The 22370-nt window shown below is 35.5% G+C and overlaps 1 protein-coding gene across 1 annotated transcript in view; it reads right to left on the reverse strand.

The window, feature by feature from the left end:
* Nucleotides 1–22370, reverse strand: part of CTNNA3 (catenin alpha 3) — a 1681070-nt gene that overhangs the window by 123416 nt on the left and 1535284 nt on the right. Inside the window, exon 14 of the mRNA XM_047071866.1 lies at nt 18035–18216. Coding sequence (XP_046927822.1) covers nt 18035–18216 — 182 coding nt within the window. The remainder of the gene's footprint in view (nt 1–18034; nt 18217–22370) is intronic.

The following is a 22370-nucleotide window of genomic DNA, read 5'->3' on the forward strand; positions in this document are numbered from 1 at the left end:
GGAAAGACAAAGCAGAAATGACCTAGTCAATGAGACTGACAGAAAAGGTACAGGCACTGAGATCAATTCCCACTCACAATTATAGAATATGGTCACAAAATGTAAATATCAAAGATTACTTTCAAGGTAGTCCAAGTGAGGGATAGAACCAGTAGAGGCAAATATCAACTACGGTGGAGTGATCAACATAACCCCAAAACTTAGAGAAAGTAAGCGAATTTAACTAAAGGGAGGATCCCTCTCACCCCAAATTAAAAGTGACCTGAACAACTACATACCAGGGTAACAAGAATTTAGTATCTCTCTGAGGCTCCCTCCCTGTATAACATCATTGATGATACCAGAACACACCTGATCATAAGAAAATAAAGGATGAGATTCCCAGTCTGAAAGCCCGAGTAAAGGACAGGAGACAATGGTTGGTGTCATGTAGTCATGAAGGGAGAGATCAAAATTTTCATGAGAGAGTGGTTATAGAATAGGACAACTGGTCTAAGCTATCTAAGAAAAGAAAAATAAAATGACAGCCAATTGGGGGAAAGTGGAAGGATCTGAGACAAGAGAATATGACAACGTTGAGAATAAGGCATTAAAAGTTTTAGAAATGAGGAAATTAGAAATAGAAGAATTTAAGGTATCCAATGTGTGTGGAGGGGAATCCTATTTATAGGATATATTCATCAAAGTATTGTAAAAGAGAAAATAAACTCCAAGCTGCACTAATAAAGAGTTATTGAAACACAGCAGTAATAAGACTGATAAAATTAGTTATATTCACAGCCTCTATTGGAATATTTTATTGGACATTCTGTTGGAATGTTTTACCAGTTTACTTTTTTTTAAACCAGTTACTTTTAAACTCATTGGACCATTGGTTTAGGATAAAGATTATTCCAGATTTTTTTCCTATAAAAATAAATATTTAAAATATAAAATTAATTCAATATCCTTATACAATTATCCATATGTCACTATCCCAAAGAAATTATTATCAGTTAAATTTCTGCGATCCTGCTATACAAATGGACAATGGCCAGACGAAATATGACAATAGAGATTTGACCTGCAAACTGCAGCAACTAGGTCAGGAGACCAAACCACAGGCTCTCTAGCAACTGGACAGGAATGGTCAAGACTTTGACAATGATAGCTGCCCTACCTATATGCCTCACTTTAAATTCAGTGACAGAGAGAGCAAAATATGCTCCCCAAACCAATCGCATATGATGCCCTGCTTCTAGTGAGCCCACCTGCATCTTCCTTGTGTCAACAATTTCCAATCACAGATACCTGAAGTCTTTCTTTTTTATTTTTTCCCCCTTTTAAAGCTTTCTGTTTTCTCTGTCTGCCTTTGAGTCCCTGCCAAAAGCAAGTGATGATGGCTGACTCCTTTGCTACAGCAAGCTCTGAATCAATTGTCTTGTACGTTCTCATTTGGGTGGTCTTTGCTTGCTGCCACGTTTCTAATACTTTAATCACCTGTTCTCTAAGACGATGCATAATTTAATTCTGTCCACCTGAATCTCTGCAGAGTCACACAATTCAGAGCTGTTTTGCCACTTGGAAATTGACATAGCTGCCTCATAAATTCACTACAGCCAGACATTGAGATGCCGAATTTCAGGTAAGAGTATCTGTGTCCTCACTCTCAGTTAATTTTAATAAACAATTACTAAGATGTTACATAAGCTGAATTCTTGCCCATTACTTATTATGTCAAAATACATGTAAATTTTTTATCATGTCAGTATAACTGGCATACAGAATCATTCTTAGTTATGTTAAAGCATTTCTCTTTGGCACTACTGAATAATGATTCCAGTGATTTAAGACTTCACAAAATAAAACAAACCTAATTTTTACAGGGAGAATATTCATGGAAAGGACAATGATAATACCGTGTAAGTGCTCTAACATGATGCCCAACAAGAAAAAAAAGTAAACCATGGAATATAGAAAAATAACTTTTCTTCCATGATATGATTATTTATTTCAAATATAAAATGAATGCCTTCTTCAAGTTATTATTTGGAAAGCCAGAAATGTTTTTCATAATCTTAAATGACCTGCATACTTTATATTTTCAATTATTTGTTAGATATTTATGTGTATATTTAATACATATGAGAAAGAAACTTCAGTAGCCCTATCAAATAAAGAAAAAATTAAATTTCTCTACTTTTATAGTTTAAATCATAAGCTGGAATACTGTTTTTAAAAGGAAAAAATGTAAAATTTACTAATATTTCTTATTCCTTTTGTTGTGTGGTAAAACATTTAAATTGCTATTGTTGTGAACACATTATATTAGAACATAAACATTTTACCTCAGAAAGCAAAATAAACCATGTGCAAAGACATTCCATATTTAACAAATAAAAAGATGTGAGACATAGAACACATCTTTTTTTTAAATCTCTTTTTTTAATTTTACTTTTTAAAAGTTTATTTATTGACTTGGACAAAGAGAGTGAGTGGGGGAGGGGCAGTGAGACAGAGAGAGAGAGAGAGAGAGAGAGAGAGAGAGAGAGAGAAGAGAGAGAGAGAGAGAGAGAGAGAGAGAGAGAGAGAGAGAGAGAGAGAGAATCCCAAGTAGATTCCACACTGTCAACACAGACACACTGTCAGCACAGAGCCCCATGCGGGGCTGGAATTCACGAACGGTGAGTTCATGACCTGAGCTGAAATCCAGCCACTTGTTTAACTGACTGAGTCACGCAGGCTTCGCAGAACACCTGAGTTTTTATGCATTTTATCTACGCTTCTAGAAAAGCTTTAATTCTGAAGCCCTGGCTGAATAAGTGGCAAGGTGAGTTTCCACCCGTTCCTCTGCTCATTTTCAATTCCATCTCTCAGAAGTGTATCTTAAAGAAAAAGAAGGTGAGGCAAAAAGTTTTCTTAAATATATGCCTGTATTCAGGGGGAAGTATGTGAAGGGTGAAGAACAAATGTACCCTCATCTCCAAATCTCGTGCTTCATCTGCCATCACTCTACAGCTGCAACATCCAAAGACTCCTCTTCTACAGATAAATGCAACATTGTTTCCACATGAGTATTTCTGAGTACTCTTTCCCTTTCCCTTCAGATGAATGGGTTTCAAAGTACATCCCTGATTGCCCAATCATTACTTAGGATATCCTGGACAAAAGGAAAGCTGGGAGCTCAGTGGCCCACGTCCTTTACATCTACACACTCCTCTGTGTTTTAGGTTAATGCTTGACTGCAATAGGCCATGCTTAAAATAGAAGAACAAAATGCCTTAAGAAATTTGGCCCATTTGTAGAAAGGTAGGCTTAGCTAGTGGATCAGGTGACAACTCTGAAAACATCTTAAGAATATTATACAAATAGAAAACCAGGAGAATTGCCAGTTGCATTATTATGTACACAAGATAAGCCAGTTCCAACCCTTTTAGAAAGTGCAGCATGCACCATTCATGTTGGGTAACTAATGAAAATGAAATAAAAAGTTGTATTTTTCCCATGTTTATCATACATGTAGTTGGGCTTATAGCACTAATTGAAAATTTTCAGTTGCAATATTTCAGAGGCATTTGAATAACCTTATGATTATCCAAATTTGGCCCAGGAAGACTGGTCCAATACCAGAAAAGTGATATGTATTAACTAGGTTATCTAAATTTAGAAATCATCAAAATGTGATGTTACTGTTTATAAGCAGTTCTTTTTTCTTATTGATAAAAAGCAATCTTCAAAATTTCAGAAGGAAGTATCAGGAAAAAAATAGCTTCAGTTTGATATAGGAAATCAGCATACATGATTTGACCTGTAAATAAACACATTTCCTGCATTCTTTTCTCTCCTCCAAAGTTTTCTTTAGGACATCATTCTCATAAACACATAATTGGGCCATTAGAATGCAACTAAAAATGCAGACAATCTGATAATGAAAGGTCTTCTCATCTTTCTGTTGTGTGGTCAACAGCTCAGTAGAGATCTTCATTCAACATCTATGATCATCTCTCATGTGCTTGGGCATAAATAGCCTCAGTGAGAAGAACTTTCAAACCTTTACTTTCTCTATTTCGATCCCAACTCCTGGCAAGATTATGTAGTCTCTCAAGCTAAATTTCTGCAGCCATCATGTCTACTTCTATCTGTTATCATTCCATTAGGCCTTTTCCTTTCACCTCTCTGTTTTGCTGCCCATCTTTGTATTCTCCTCGCCTCTTTGTCCATTGTATTTTATGCTGCCCTAGCTCAAAATACTCCACTAGAGGAATTGGTATATCTTTAATAATACCAAGGAAAATGCCTGGTATTCAGTATATCATTAGAAAATGAACCAAAAGAAATTCTACAAAAGCCTACAGATTTTGTCAAAATAATACATCATTTTTAAAAATAAAAACTGACATCACATTGTATCTTAAAATATATAATGTGTGAGGGGCGCTTGGGTGGCGCAGTCGGTTAAGCATCCGACTTCAGCCAGGTCATGATCTTGCGGTCCGTGAGTTCGAGCCCCGCGTCGGGCTCTGGGCTGATGGCTCAGAGCCTGGAGCCTGTTTCCGATTCTGTGTCTCCCTCTCTCTCTGCCCCTCGCCCGTTCATGCTCTGTCTCTCTCTGTCCCAAAAATAAATAAACGTTGAAAAAAAAAATTTTTTTTTAAAAAATAAAAAAAATATATATATAATGTGATGAGGATAGGTATACCTCCTGGTATATATTTTGAATAAATAGTTTTAAAAAAAATAGTGAGTGGCTCCTGGGTGGCTCAATCAGTTGAGTGTTCAACTTTGGCTCAGGTCATGATCTTGCAGCTCATGGGTTTGAGCCCCTCATAGGTCTCTGTGCTGACAGGAGCCTGCAGCCTGTTTCAGATTCTGTGTCTCCCTCTCTCACTGCTCCTCCCCCACTCACACTCTGTCTCTCTCTCTCTCTCTCTCAAAAATAAACATTAATTTTTTTAAATAATAATGCTTAAAGCAGTATTACGTTTATCTAAGTATTTTCAATTTTTTAAACTTTATTAATTTTGACATTAAAACTGATATACCCTTAGAAATCATATTTGACAAAGATGAGTATGATGGGTTTTGTTTCTCATTTAAGGAGGGGCTATTTTTTTAATCTTTTTCCTCACAATTTTTCAGCAACTATTAAAAAATACATCCTAAGAGGGGCACCTGGGTGGCTTAGTCGGTCAAGTGTCCATCTTCTGCTGTCATAATCTTGCAGTTCATGACTTTGAGCCCCATGTCCAGCTCTGTGCAGACAGCTCAGAGCCTGGAGCCTACTTTGGATTCTGTCTCCCTGTGTCTCTGCCCCTCCCCACTCATGCTGTCTGTCTTTCTCTCAAAAATAAAAAATAAACATTAAAAAAAACCCCACATCCTAAGTGATCATACAAGATACAATTAAATATCTAGAAAGTTTTACCTAGAGCTTGTCTCCTGTTCAGATGAGGAAAAGAATTAGATGTTCTAAAGTGTTATATAAACTATGAAATGTGGGAACTGTTTAGGTTCAGTCCAGATACTGCCTGGACATAATTTACCTGATGTAACACAAGGAAAAAGGGGAACAATTTATGAAGAAAACATTAATAAATAATCTAAACTCTAAATATCATAAAGAGAAAACTTTCACAACCCTAATAAATCCTCCTGGGGCTTCTGGCTTAAGATGACAGCCTGTCACATGTATATAATTTTTCTCCTTTTCCAAATCCCACTAAAACTACAGATGCATTTTTTTCTTTTAAAGACCTAAATGTTCTAGAATGGAAAGAACATAATGGGACAAGAGACAACAGTAAGAACTATTAGGAAGCTAGAAAGCAGATGCCAAGTGGGAAATAATCTGGTCAACCTGAGAAAGCCAGAGTCCAAACTGGCAGTGGGAAAACGAAGGGCTAAACTGATTTAAACATAAAGATTCACGTACGACTGGAATTTGAGGTGAAGAGGAGAGCTGAAAAAAGTAGTTCAGTCCTCTCAACTATTCCCCACCATTGAACATCGGCTTCTCCCTTACCTCCAGAAAAGTCTAAAGATTATTCTCCAGAAAAGAAATAAAATCTTTCATTGGAGGCCTTTAGACTTACTTAAAAGGTAGAGTACCTGTTACTGATGACAGGGATATTGAGTGAATGTGTGAATACTTAGTAGTAAATGGAAAGACCATCAGTCATTCCGCTCTCTGCACCTCTGCTTCCAGAGCCCTTACCTTCCAGGCAGGAATTTGGAAGATGCTTCCCTGGGAAACTAATCAGTACAAGGGGAAAGGCTTATTTTCCTCTAGCAAGTCTAAAGTACTTAAGTCTGATTCTAAAAAGCACCAGATTCTGAAGAAAAGGGATGCTGAGTTTTAGAAAACGCCATAGGCTCCGCATAATAATGTAACATACATTGTGTAACTATGCAGATGATCCTTCATCGAGGAAAAATCATGTTTAAAAAACTAAAGCCTGACTTTTCTGCCCTGGAATGAATGTATCACAGTAGTAGTGACAGGGATGCTTCACTCCATTGGTAGCTGTTCACAAACAACCAGAATAAAATCTCCACGTCTGCAGTTAAGGCTGGAAGAAGCACTAAATGGTTAGTGTGCCAAAGGGCTTATGCCAAGCTCAGAGGTGGCTACCTCAGGTTTTACGGAACTAATTTTTCCAGCTCCTGGTATAGTACTTTCTAGGACTTGACCAAGTTTCTGTTAGCCTCTACCAGAATTTCCAAAGCCTGACTAATTATATGGCTCTCCCAACCGTGGCTAGACCCCCGTGGGTTGAGTCTCTGCTAGTACCGTCTAAAAGTGCTGTTGTTCTTCCTGAATGTAATTCTTAGATTTCTTTTCCTTCTATCATGCCACCGCCATGATCACAATTCTTAAAAAGTTCCCCATTTCCTACTTCTTAAAAAAATACCACAACAAAAACTCCTATCTATTTTTAAGGCCTTTTTGTAATCTATCACTGTCTTCGTACCCATCTTAACTTCATGTTGTATTTATATAGTTTTCTTAGAGACCCCCCAAATGGATCTGCCTCATTCCCATCCTCTAGCCTCCACCTTTGTGGATTTTCTCACTTATATCATCTCCTTCCACAATCTAATCCCCATCTTTCATCCAAATTCTAATACAAACTTCACTTGTTCATACTTTTGTTTTCTGCTTACTCTATTCCCCAATGATAACCCCCCTCTTCTGAAATCCTAATGGTTTACAGCTAAACGAATACAATGCATTACATAATTGTTATTATTTCCAATGTGTCTCTTTGTTTTCCCCTTGGGGAAAGGACTGGGTCTCGTTCTGTGTTTCACCCACGGATAAAGACTTGCAATACGATGAATAGATACCCAGATTCTGAAGTTCGACCAACTTTGATTCAAATTCAATTTCATTTGTGTATCCTTAAGCAACTGAAAGGATCTCTATGAATCACAGTTTCTTTAATAATGAAATGGGAAATATAATAATCAAAGTATGCTGAAGATATGAATGAGAAAACATATATTTTTCATAGTGTACACAGTAAGCATTCATCAAAGCTTAATAATTGCTTCTTATTGATAATAAAATAGTAATTGAAAGAAATTAGAATACTCAGTGATGCTCTAGAAAAGATAATGTATAATTTTTTTCTTTTTATTATTTAAATAAATATATAACCACTTAAATTCTATGTGTGGGACAAAGAGTGTACTGTACTCCCAAACATCAACTACTTGTTGATAAATACTGCACTGCCAACTATGACCCCTGTTCTCCTGGGTCCCATTATAAACAAGCTAAAACAACTGTAGTGAAAGAAGTGTAATGTGGGTAGAACTAAGGAATAGCCTATCTATAAAACTGCTAAATTTAAGGCTCAGAAAAACATTGCAGTGTCTGGAAAAAAAAACAAAAACAAAAACAAAAACAAAAACAAAAACCCTCTTAAAACAGAACTGGGAGTGAAACGGAGTAAAAAGCAAGGTTTTATCCACTTTAAAACAATTGGAGATTTATCACAGTTTATATGAACTAAAATGAAACTGAATCCAGATTGAGTTCAAGGGCAAAAGATGATCAAGGTCCAACATTCAATTTTGCTACTCTTCCTTTTCCCGCAATTTGAACACATAGTATTCCTGTTCTGTGGATGCCTTTGGCATCCGATAGTGACACCTATAGATTGTGAGAAAGTTGGGCTGTTTAACTTTCGTGAAACAAGAAATGTGTCTATTTTCCAATGAATTATCACTCCGTGGAGTTGTGAATCCTCTTCTAGCACCCTAGCCACAGATTACAAAACCCTTAAAATCACTGAGCATCCTTTCCAAAAACATATTTCAGCATTCTTTTCCAACTTGATTCAAAGTATGTAACAATAAAACACGTATTCATTTGGGCGTGAAACAGATGAGGAGCAGGAAAAACTGCCCTGAAGTCTGTATCCTCACCACTTGGTTGGTGACATATCTTTACCTTTCCACTTTTTGTTCTACATCCCAGCCTCATTTCCTTTCTTTCCCAGCCTGAGCACAGCCAGTTATTTAATTTATTTTTTTTTTCATGTTTCAAGTTTTTTTTTTTCTTTTTTTTTTTTTTTAATTTTTTTTTTTCAACGTTTATTTATTTTTGGGACAGAGAGAGACAGAGCATGAACGGGGGAGGGGCAGAGAGAGAGGGAGACACAGAATCGGAAACAGGCTCCAGGCTCCGAGCCATCAGCCCAGAGCCCGACCCGGGGCTCGAACTCGCGGACCGCGAGATCGTGACCTGGCTGAAGTCGGACGCTTAACCGACTGCGCCACCCAGGCGCCCCATGTTTCAAGTTTTTATTTAAAGTCTAAGTACTTACCATATAGTGTTATATTAGTTTCAGGAGTAGAATTTAGTGATTCATCACTTACATATAATACCCAGTGCTCATCACAATAGTACCCTCCTTAATATCTATCACTCATTTAGCCCATCCCCTGCCCACCTCCCCTCCAACAACCCTTAGTTTGTTCTCAATTGTTAAGAGTCTTTCTTATGTTTTGACTCTGTCTCTTTTCTTTCAGTTTATGTATTTTGAGGTGGGGGAGGGCAGAGAGGGAGGGAGAGAGAATCCCAAGTAGGTGCCATGCTTTCAGCACAGACCCCCAACAGAGGGCTCAATCTCACAAACCATGAGATCAAGACCTAAGCCAAAATCAAAGGTCCAAAACTTAACTGACAGAGCCATCCAGCCTCCCCACTTCCATCACTTTTTTTCCTTTCCCCTATTTTCATCTCTTTTGTTTCTTAAATTCCACATATGAGTGAAACCATATGGTTTGTCTTTCTCTGACTTATTTCACTTTGTGTAATATACTCTAACTGTATCCATATCTTTGCAAATGGCAAGATTTTATTCTTTTTTGTGTTTGAGTAATATTCTGTTGTACATATATACCACATCTTGTTTATCTACTCATCAGTCAACATGCATTTCAGTTCTTTCCATAATTTGGCTATTGTTGATAATGCTGCTATAAATATTAGGACGCATGTGCCCATTAGAATCAGTATACTTGTCTCCTTTGGGTATATACCTGTAGTGAAATTGCTGGGTTGTAGGGTAGTTCTATTTTTAACTTTCTAAGGAAACTTCATGCTGTTTTCCAGAGTGGCTGCAGCAGTTTCCATTCCCACCAACAGTGTAAGAGTGTTCCCCTTTCTCTGCATCCTCCCCAAAGTCTGTTGTTTCCTGCATTGTTAATTTTAGTCATTCCCACAGGTGTGAGATGGTATGTCATCATGTTTTTGATTTGTATTTCTCTGATGATGAGTGATGTTAAGCATCTTCCGTGTGTCTGTTGGCTATCTGCATATCTCCAATGGAAAAATGTCTATTCCTATCTTCTGCCTATTTCTTTGTGTTTTAAGTCTATTTATTTATTCTGAGAGAAAGATGGCACATGCACATGAGCAGGCAGGGGCAGAGAAAGAATTCCAAGCAGGCTTTCTGCCTGTCAGTGCAGAAGCCAACGTAGGACTTAATCTCACAAACCATGAGATCATGACCTGAGTCAAAATCAACCGTCAGAGGCTTAACCAACAGCCACCCAGGTGCCCCCATCCATTTCTTAACTGGATTATTTGTGTTTTAATTTTTTTTTTCAACATTTTATTTTATTTTGGGGACAGAGAGAGACAGAGCATGAACGGGGGAGGGACAGAGAGAGGGAGACACAGAATCAGAAACAGGCTCCAGGCTCTGAGCCATCAGCCCAGAGCCCGACGCGGGGCTCGAACTCCCGGACCGCGAGATCGTGAGCTGGCTGAAGTCGGACGCTTAACCGACTGCGCCACCCAGGCGCCCCTGGATTATTTGTGTTTTAGATGTTGAGTTTGATACCTTCTTCATAGATTTTGGATACTTACCTTTTATCAGATATGTCATTTGCAAATATCTTCTCCCATTCCTTCAGTTGCCTTTTAGTTTTGTTGACTGTTTTCCTTCACTATGTAGAAGCTTTTCATCTTGGTGATGTCCCAGTAGTTCATTTTTGCGTTTGTTTCCTTTGCCTCAGGGGATATGTAGAATAAAAAGTTGCTCTGACCCAAGTCAGAGATGTTGCTGCCTGTGTTCTCCTCTAGGATTTTCATAGTCCCCTGTCTAAAATTTAGGTCTTTCAGTAATTTTTAAAATTTATTTTTGTGTATGGTATAGGAAAGTGGTCCAGTTTCATTCTTTTGCATGGTGCATCCCAGTTTTTCCAACACCATTCGTTGAAAAGAATTTTTTCCATTGGTTATTTTTTCCTCCTTTGCTGAAGATTAGTTGACTATATAGTTGGGGGTCCACTTCTGGGTTTCCTATTCTGTTCCATTGATCTATGTGTCTGTTTCTGTGCCAGTACCCCACTGTTTTGATGAATACAGCTTTGTAATATAGATTGAAATCTGGCATTGTAATGCCTTTAGCTTTGTTTATCTTTGTCAAGATTGCTTTAGCTATGCAGGGTCTTTTGTTGTTCCATACAAATTTTAGGATTGTTTGTTCTGTCTCTATGAAAATTGTTGGTGGTATTTTGATAGAGATCATATCAAATGTGTAGATTACTTTGGGCAGTATAAACATTTTAATAATATTTGTTCTTCTAATCCATCAGCATGAAATTTTTTTCCATTTCTTTGTGTCATCTTCATCTTCTTTCATAAGTGTTCCTCTGGTTTTCAGAGTACAGATATTTTATCTCTTTGGTTAGGTTTATTCCTAGGTATCTAATGGTTTTTGGTGCAATTGCAAATGGGATCAATTCCTTGATTTCTCTTGCTGCTGCTTCATTATTGGAGTATAGAAATGCAACAGATTTCTCTACATTGATTTTGTATTCTACAACATTACTGAATTTTTGAATGAGTTCTAGCAATTTTTTGGTGGAGTCGTTCAAGTTTTCTACATGGAATACAATGTTGTCCACAAATAGTGAATGTTTGACTTCTTCCTTGACAATTTGGATTCCTTTCGATTTTTTTTCTTGTTTTTGCTTGATTGCTGAGGTTAGGACTTCCAGTACTATGTTAAATAACAACGGTGAGAGTGATATCCCTGTCTTGTTCCTGACCATAAAGGAAAAACTCTCTTTTTTTTCTCCATCAAGCATTATATTAGTTGTAGGTATTTCATATATGGTCTTTATGATGTAGAGGTATGTTCCCACTGTCCTTACTTTGTTGAGAGTTTTTATCTAGAATGGATGCTATATTTTATCAAATGCTTTTCTTCCTCTATTGATAAGATCATATGGTTCTTATCCTTTCTTTTATTAATGTGGTGTATCCTGTTGATTTATTTGCAAATATTGAACCATCCTTGCAACCCAGGAATAAATCATACTTGATCTTGGTGAAAGACTCTTTTAATGTACTGTTGGATTTGTTTGCTATTATTTTGTTGAGAATTTTTGCATCCATGATCATCAGGGATACTGGCCTGTAATTCTTATTTTTAGTGGAGTCTTTGGTTTTGGAATCAAGGTAATGCGGGCCTCATAGAACGAGTTTGAAGTTTTCCTTTCATTTATATTTTTTGGAACAGTTTCAAAAGAATAGGTACGGGAGTGACTGGGTGGCACAGTTGGTTAAGTATCTGACTCTTCATTTCAGATCAGGTCATGATCTCACAATTCTTGATTTGAACCCCATGTGCAGCTCTGTGCTGACATGCAGAGCCTGCTAAGAATTCTCTCTCCCTCTCTCTCTGCCCCTCCACTGCTTGCCCTCTTTCTCTTTCTCTCAAAATAAATAAACTTAAAAAAAAAAGAATAGGTATTAATTCTTCTTAAAAAGTTTGGTAGAATTCCCCCAGGAAGGCATCTGGCCGTGGACTTCTGTTTGTTGGGAGATTTTTGATAACTGATTCAATTCTTTGCTGGTTATCAGTTTGTTCAAATGTTCTATTGCTTCCTGTTTCATTTTGATAGTTTAGATATTTCTAGGAATTTATCCATTTCTTCCAGATTGCCCAATTTGTTGATGTTTAGTTTTCATAATATTCTTATAGTTGTTTGTATTTCTGTGGTGTTGGTTGTGATCTCCCCTCTCTCATTTGAGGTTTTATATATTTGGGTCCTTTTTATTTTCCTTTTTATAAGTTGGGCTGGGGGTTATCAATTTTATCAATTCTTTCAAAGAACCAGTTCCTGGTTTCATTACTCTGTTCAACTTTTTTTTTCCCTATATCATTCATTTCTTCTCTAAACTTTATTATAATTTCCCTTCTTCTACTGGCTTTAGCCTTCACATCTTGTTCTTTTTCGAGCTCCTTTAGGTGTAAGGTTAGGTTGTATTTTGAGATTTTTTTCTTGCTTCTTGAGATAGACCTATATTGCTTTATAGTTCCCTATTATGACAGCTTTTACTGCATCCCAAAAGTTTTGAACTGTTTTGAATTCATTGTCACTTTTCCATGTATTTTTTTTTTTTACTTCTTTAATTTTCTGGTTAGCCCATTCATTATTTAGTTGTATGTTCTTTAACCTCCATATGCTTGTGGTCTTTCCCAATTTTTTCTTGTGGTTGATTTCAAATTTCATAGTGTTGTGGTCAGAAAATATGTGTGTTATGACCTTAATCATTTTGTATTTGTCCAAGACTGATTTTTGACCTTATATGTGGTCTATCCTGGAGAATGTCCCATGTGCACTCCAAAAGAATGTGTATTGTGATGGGTTAGGATTAAATGTTCTAATATATGTGTTGAAACCACCCGGTCCAGTGTGTCATTCAAAGCCATTGTTTCCTTGTTGATTTTATGCTGAGATGATCTGTCCATTGCTGTAAGTGGGGCGTTAAAGTACCTATTATTGTACTATGATCAATGAGTTTCTTTATGTTTTTTATTACATTTTTATGTATTTAGGTTCTGTCAAGTTGGGAGTATAAATATTTACAATTGTTAGATCTTCTTGTTGGACAGACCCCTTCATTATGATATAGTGAACTTCTTCATCTCTTGTTACAGCCATTGGTATAAAATTCAGTTTTTCTGATATAAGTATGGCTACTCCAGCTTTCTTTTGATGTCCATTAGCATGATAAATCATTCTCCATCCCATCACTTTCAATCTGCAGGTGACTTTAGGTCTCAAATGAATCTCTTTATTAAAATTTTTTTTTCAACGTTTATTTATTTTTTTGGGGGGACAGAGAGAGACAGAGCATGAACGGGGGAGGGGCAGAGAGAGAGGGAGACACAGAATCGGAAACAGGCTCCAGGCTCTGAGCCATCAGCCCAGAGCCTGACGCGGGGCTCGAACTCACGGACCGCGAGATCGTGACCTGGCTGAAGTCGGACGCTTAATCGACTGCGCCACCCAGGTGCCCCTCAAATGAATCTCTTAAAGGCAGCATATAGATGAATCTTGTGTTGTATCCATTCCAATACCCTATGTCTCTCTCTCTTTTTTAATGTCTATTTATTTTTGAGAGAAACAGACACACAGAACCCGAAGCAGACCCAAGGCTCCAGGCTTTCAGCACGGAGTTTGACACGGGTCTCAAACTCACAAACTGTGAGATCATGACCTGAGCTGAAGTCTGACACTTAACCAACTGAGCCACCCAGGTGCTCCCCTATGTCTCCTGATTGGAGCATTTAGTCAGTTTACATTCAGAGTGATTATTGATAGATATGAATTTAGTGCTGTTGTATTACCTGTAAAGACAGTGTTTATGGAGATTTTCTCTGCTCGTTTCTAGTCTTTGTTGCTTTTGGTCATTCTCTCTCACTAAATAGTCCCCTTTAATATTTATTGCACAGCTGGTTTAAAGGTCACAAACTTCTTTAGTTTTTGTTTGGCTGGGAAACTCTATTTCTCCTTCTATTCTGAATGACAGACTTGCTGGATAGAGTTTTCTTGGGTGAACATTTTTCCTATCCAGCACATTGAATATATCATGCCACTCCCTTCTCCCCTGCCAAGTTTCTATGGAAAGGTCTGCTCTAACCTGATTTGTCTTCCCTTGTTAGTTAGGAAGTTCTTTTCCCTTGCTGCTTACTTATATCTGTATTTTGCAAATTTTACTATGATATGTGTTGGTGTTGGCTTGCTTTTTTAAATTTTGATGGGAGTTCTCTGCACCTCTGGATTTAGATGTCTGTTTCCTTCCCCAGAATAGTGAAGTTTTCAGCTATAATTTGCTCAAATAAACCTTATGCCCCCTTTCCCTCTCTTCTTCTGGAATTCCTATGGTATGAATAATACTATGCTTAATGGAGTTGCTGAGGTCTCTAAGTCTACATTCATGTCCAATACTTTTCCTCCCCTCTAGTTTTAAGCTTCATCATTTTCCATAATTTTATTTTTTATATCACTTGTTTGTTCCTCTGCCTTTTCCATTCTTGTCTCATTACATTCAATCAGTTTCACATCTTGGTTATAGCATTTTTTATTTTGGCCTGACTAGTTAAGTCCTTTATCTCTGCAGTAAGGAACTCCCTGGTGTCTTCCATGCTTTTCTAAAGTGCAACTAGTATCCTTATTAATCTTATTTTAAATTCTAGATCTGGTATATTGCTTATATCTGTTTCCATTAGATCCCTGGCCATGACCTTTTCTTGCTCTTTCTTTTGGGATGAATTCCTCTGTCTTGGCATTTGTCTAGGTCTCTGTCTTTTTCTGAGTGGCAGGAAAACTTGGTATGTTTCCTGATCCTGAGAGTAATGACTTTATTAAGAAGAGGTTATACACTATCCAGGGCCTGGAGCTTCAGGAAATATCTTGTGTATGTATCTGTGTGCAATTGCTGCTGTGTTTTGGCTGAGAGTGGGTCTTAAGCATCCTCATGCACACGCAGAAAAGATAACTATGTGAATTGATGGATGGATATCTATCTATCTATCTACATAAAGAGAGAGAGAGAGAGAGAGAGAGAAGCAAGATGAAACCAACTAAATAGTAACAATTTATGAAAAGCAATCCTTACCTCTACAAAGGGAAAGCAGGTACTTTTAACCTTGTGTGACTTCATTTCTTGTGATGATCTCCCTACCTCTAAACAGTATACTTTCTTCTCTAAGATATAATTTATTGACTTTTCCTAAAAACGAGAATTTAGGTCACTTATAAGACTTCGTCTTTTTTTCTCCCCCTCCTTTCCTTAGTTTGATGAATTTATATACCTTCATTGTTTATATTTACAATCCTTGATAATATCATTTTATTCATAACAGTTTTTTATTTTATGTGTTAGTTATATCTTTGCTTCCATCTATATATGATGAAAAGATACCCACTTTCACTCTTCTGCCTTTTAGTGCTCTCTCCATGTCTTATTCATACTGCAACTTCTCTCTACTACATCTTCTTTTTTGTTAAGATAGGTAATATTTATATTATTCTCAATAATTAAATCCCCCATACTTATGTTATAGGCTGGTTCTGAAAATAAGGTTAATAAATAGCATTTTAATTATTATATCACTGATATAATTAACCTATGTAGGAAACATACATGAAGGAAACATTTCCTGTAAAAAGTTGAATTAGAGTTTAGACATGGTTTAAAGTGTCCATAGATTTATATGGAAAACAGCACATTATGGACAGAAATATAAACTAAAGCAATGTTTAATCTCAGTGTGATAAATAGGGCAATGAGAAGTGATTTCATTCTGTAGTGTAAATAATTAGAGTGTATATATATATATATATATCTTTCATATACATATATATGCATATGAAAATATATACATCCATCATTCACATAGTTATCTTTTCTGTGTGTGCATGAGATCTACTCTCAGCCAATTTCAAGTATATAATACAATATTATTAACAATAGTCACCATACTGTATATTAGATACTCCTAAAGTTTATTCATCTTACAACTGAAAGTGTGTGCTCTTTGACTAACATCTCCCCATTTCCTCTACCCCTCACTGCCCACCATTCATTTGTTTCTATGAGTTTGATTTTTTTCTAAGATTCCACATATAAGTGATACCATCCGGTATTAGTCTTTCTTATGGCCGAAAAATATTCCATCATATATAAATCTATCTGTCTATCTTCCTATCTATCTACCCAGCTATCAACATAGATACCACATTTTCTTTATTAATTCATCTTTTGAGGGACACCAACATTGTTTCCATATCTTGGCTATTGTGAATTATGCTGCAATAAACATGGGAATGCAGAAATTTCCTCAAGATAGTTATTTCATTTCCTTTACCTATGTAACCAAAATAAATAAATAAAAGGCATTCTTTATGAAACTGTGTATGTAATGTACAGAAATAGATATAGATATAGATATAGATGATATAGATACAGATAATGTCAAAGTTTACAAAAGTTTTTAATTTACACATTTTGCCAAATTACTATAAGGCTTATACCAACATATGATATCATCACCATATCCTCCTTGTAATAAACCTATTTTAAAAGTTTTGTCCAATTTGATAAATTTAAAATTTACCTTATTTTAAATTATTTTAGGTTAAATATAATTCACATATTTATGAGTCATATCTTTTATGTGGAGAAACTGAATTACCTGTTCATGTCTTGTTTTCATTTTCTAGGATATTTGGGTCTTTATTCTGTATAATGTCTTAAGTATTATTTATATATAAATGACATAATATTTTTGTTTTTTTATTAGAAATATTTACCCAATTATCCATTTATATTTCAATATTATTTGGGACATTTTACTGATCTACAGAATTTTTAATGTGGTTCAATTAAATAATTATTTTCTATAAGTTCTTCCTTTTTCTCCAATGCTTGGAAAACCTTTCTCAATCTTAATATAAAAGAATTGTGTACATTTTTCCACTTGTTATGATTTTAATTTTACATTTATTACTCTATCCAAAATTTATTTTTGTGCATAATGTATGGTGACATAAGTGAGTATAACAGGTCTGTTTCAGAGTATTCTTTCTGTGACTTTTATAATACACCAACACTAAATTAGCTTAATTGTAGTTTTGTATATTTAAGTAACTGGTAGGGCAAGAACTATTTATTTTACTGCTTTTTGGATAGTTCTATAAAATAATATTTTCAAGCTATAATAAACATTTTATTGCTTCTGGAATTTACACACAATGTATGATTCTTTCATGTATATTATTAAGTCACTGTGATTTAAAATATATTTGTTTGATGTCTCGGTAGCAAAAGATATCACAAATCTTGATGACACATATATCACTACAACTAAAATCATGAAGCTATGGAAAGCAAACATTCAGAGAGCTCCAACCGAGATCATAATTTGATTTCCCAATTTCTTTGTAAAATAATATGCTAATATGATACATAGAGAAGATTCCTAAGGGGAGGAGATATTAGAAATCTCTTTAGGTTTCTAAACTCACTTTTTGGCAGTTTATGAGAAACTAACTTTTCCATATTTACTTACCAAAACTTCTAGACCTACCCACCTACAACTTTGTAATACTATAGTATTTGTGTTTCTTCTACCACTTGGTTTTAAGCACCTGCCACTCAGAGAAACTTAGGTTTCACTACTTTGACAAATGTTTCTAACCCATTGTAAATGTTGTGCATCATTTTCTACATAATTACCTTGTGAAGTCTGTCATCTCCATCATAATCATACACATCTTCTTAGCCAGAACAATGATATCATTGCTTGTATCATCCCATATTTCAATCTCAGCATCCAGTTTACTCTTTACTTTCTTGAAATCAGCAACTTGCTCAGCAATCTTTTCCTTTTCTGACTCAGGCAACTGAGTCATCTTAGCCTAAAACACATGATAATTATATTTATAAGCATTCCATTATATCAAAGAGCATTTTAGGCAGAAGTGGTCATTATAGGATATTCTTAAACTCATTCATTCAAAAACAGAGATGTGTTTTTTTTTAAGTGATATAATCAAAACTTTCCAGGCATAATTTTTCATATGAAAAATTTCTTAAATTATGAATGTTTGCTCTAGAACTGAGAATAACAATGTATAATTTGGTGTCTGACATATTTAAATCTACTCCTTAATATAAATGTGAGATTTCTCAAATTTCTTTTTTTTTAAATTTTAATGCTTCTTTATTTTTGAGATACAGAGCATGAGCAGGGAGGGGCAGAGAGAGGGAGGCACAGAATCTGAACCAGGCTCCAGGCTCTGAGCTGTGAGGACAGATCCCAGTGCAGGGCTCCAACTCATGAACCCTGAGATCATGACCTGAGCCAAAGTCAGACGCTTAACTGACTAAGCCACCCAGGCACCCCGAGATTTCTCAAATTTCTGATGCAATACAACATTAAATTAATTCGGACTTAATATAATACATCTCGTATATTAGAAAAGCATATACTTTATTTATTTAAAGTTTATTTATTTATCTTGAGAGTGAGAGAGAGAGAGAGAGAGAGCATAAGCAAGGGAAAGGCAGAGAGAGAGGAAGAGAAAATACCAAGCAGGCTCCATGCTGTCAGCACACAGACTGATGAAGGGCTCAATCTGATGAACCATGAGATTATGACTTGAGCCAAGATCAAGAGTCAGATGCTCAACAGACTGAGCCATTCAGGTGCCCCAGACATATATTTTATCTAATTGTACCAATAGTATGCTTCAAAAGGTGGAAGTATAACAAAATTATCTTGAAATGTCTATTGACATTATGTCTATTTATCCTTGTATGTATATACATTCAGATAGATCCTTATGCAAACATTGAATATATACTGGAAAACAATAATAGTATACATATATAAATCATATGTATTAGATAAACACATATTTAAAATTATAAGGATGTATATGTGTATTTTGTCATCATGTACACATTCAAATATGCATGTATATAAAAACTACTTTGAGGGAAGAGTAAAAATGTTATGGGCAGGGTTTATTAAGGCAGCCCTCACTAATTAGCATCCTGAGTTTTGAGGTGTTCTATGAAAAGTAGGGTTGATGTGTTGGCATAGTACTATTCTTTGAATATGTCAAATTTTGTACAATATGCAATGTGTATTTTCACTTGCAATTTGAAATGTGGGATGGGTAGAATACCATCTATACCCCTAAACCACCACATTCACAGCCTTAGCATCTGGGACCCATAACCATCTGTCAAATAAAAAAAGAATCATGAAGTAAAAGTGATTCAATAGTATCAAGGCCATAAAATCTCACACGACAGTCTGGGCAATCATACTCTCAAAAAAATTTCCATATACATTCTAATAAAATGAGTACATGAGTCTCAGAGAGGGTAGTTAAAAAAGGATAAATCATTTAAGTAAATTTTACTTATTAGATTATTATCAAAGAATATGTGATATTTATAATACCTATATATTTCCAGATTTCCCCTATACATGTGGAAGTAAGAAGAAATCATCTCAAAAAGCATCAAAATATTCTGAACACTAGGCTCAAAATAGTTGAAATACACTTTATTGAATCAATAGTGTATAAAAGCAAAAATGCTTAAATTACATGAATGAAGGAGTTATAAGAATGTTCAATGGAAAATCCAGCAAAATAATAATAATCAAAGAACCAATATCAAGTATCTAGCATTTATTATCTATTTAGTATCAGGCTAACCCAGGGTCTAAAATAACTTGGTGTCTCTGAAATCTCAGCGTTAATTATCCATTCTTCAGTTCTAACCTAGTCATGAAAATAAACAATGAGGCTTTCCAATTTGAAGCTTCCTCTAAATTCCTTAGCATAATGTTTGACACAAATTGAATGCTCAATAAATGATGGCTATCTCCTATTCAACAAGAAAATTATCAAAATATATTAACATATCTAGCACTTAAAATTTGCATACTTGCACTATTTTATTTGAAGAATTAAATTAAATGCAGAGGAATAGGCTTTTTAATTTATTTTAATGTTTATTTATTTTTGAGAGAGAGAGAAAGAGACAGAGAATGAGCAGGGAGAGGCAGAAAGAGAGGGGGACAGAGGATCTGAAGAGGGCTCTGTGCTGACAGCAGAGAGCACAATGTGAGGCTCAAACTCGTGAACCATGAGATCATGACCTGAGCTGAAGTCAGATGCTAAATCGACTGAACCACCCTGACACTCATAGGAATAGGCTTTTAACTGATGAGCTATACTCTGAATACAGTTTGTAGTTTCTTTTCTCAGGAAATGTGGCTTATTAAAATAAAAGCAACCCTTACTACTGCTGGCATACAGCAAGGAACGTAAGTGAAGATACAGCTCACTTATGTCTGAAATCAATAGTATGAAAGCTCATTAAGTAAATTATAAGATACTAACCCATTAAACTAGCTCAAAAATTGAAATAAATTTTCTCCGTCTTGACTACTGATCATTATCATTCTCTCCATTTTCATAAAAAGAAGTGTTTAAACTTTCAAATAATAATAGATGTAGGTAGATTCAAATGGGACCTCTTCTTATGGTCTTTGTCTCAGAGATAATAAATCCATGAATCTGTATGTAATAAATAATTTTGAAGTATGCACTAGCATATCATGAAAAATTACTCACTATCCTCATAAAAATGTTCAAACTATTCAAGAGGGGATCTGGGTAAGCGTATTCTAAGTTCTATTCCTTGGAATGCCACTGATTTCCAATATGGCCTTTAGTAAGTCATTTAACCCTCTTGTCTAAGTTTCTCCAGACACAAAATGACAGTAATTGCAACTGCTACCCACCTGCCATGCAGGGAACAGAGTTGATTATTGGATAACACCAAGGCTGACCCTGTCACGGACTGGAATCTCATCGGTTGCACTCGATTTCCTTAATAACATCTCAACTCACATGCTGAATTATAATCACCAGATGTTTACTTCCAACAAGATAAGGGCCAAAAGTTGGGCAATAGTTTATAAAATTGAAAGGCCTAGTGAATTCTGACTCTCCCACAGGAGGAACCACAACATCAGAAAAGCATTAAATTACTGACTGACACCTCTACTGAAGATTTTTAGTGCTTCTGTGGATGATTTATTATGTGCTATTAATCAATTTGAATCACTATGAAAATTTCAAAACAGAATTTAAGAGAATACTTGATATTTTGGAATTCTGAGCAAAAATTCCTTTTTGGATAAATGTGTGCAGAATAAGCAAAGAAATAAAGATTGAAACAAATCAGGTAAATGGAATCTGATGCTATTGCTGGCTGGCACTATGTCTCCACTCCTGCCCAGATATATAGACTAGAACTGTGATATGAATAGCTATCAAACATTTTTTGAGTCACTTCCATCTGAATGAGATTTTATTGTGTGTTAACTGATTTTTGAAATCTCTTGCTAAAAGCAAAAAAAGCTAACACTTACATATTCCAGACACTCCCTAGGCATCTTACATATATTAAACTTCACTCTTCATATTAGCCCTATGAGGTAAATATATTATTACCCTAACTTTAATGGATTATGAAATTGAGTGTCCAAAAGGTTAAGTTATTAACTCAAGACTGTAGTGTTAGCAAGTAGTAGAACCAGTATGCAAACCTAGAGACTCTAGCCTCGAGTTTTTGGCCTATTACTATGCCAACTAACATGAGCAATATTGCCCATGATATATCAAAATATTCATACTCAATGGTGTTTCTCTACCACCTTCTACTTTTGAATGCAATTATTCTCCAAAGTGTAGTCACATATTTTCTAGAATCTGTTTCCTCGTCTATAAACTAGAGACAATGATATTTGCCTCACAGCATGCCTTAGAGATCAAATGCATAAATGTGTAGGAAGCACTTTTTATTTTCTTTATTTTTTTAATTCCAGCTGTTAACTTACAATAACAGACTCAGTTCACTCTACACAATGATCCTCAGAATTCTATTTCTAGTGTTACCTTCCTTTTTCAATAAAAGTTGTAATCTTCCATTACCATTTTAGGCATTTTCAAGTATATATATGATATACAACGTATTTTATAAA

Source organism: Lynx rufus, unplaced genomic scaffold, assembly GCF_022079265.1.
Source record: "Lynx rufus isolate CCGP_SWC_20201006 ecotype Redwood Valley unplaced genomic scaffold, mLynRuf1.p SCAF_11, whole genome shotgun sequence".
Lineage (NCBI taxonomy): Eukaryota > Metazoa > Chordata > Mammalia > Carnivora > Felidae > Lynx > Lynx rufus.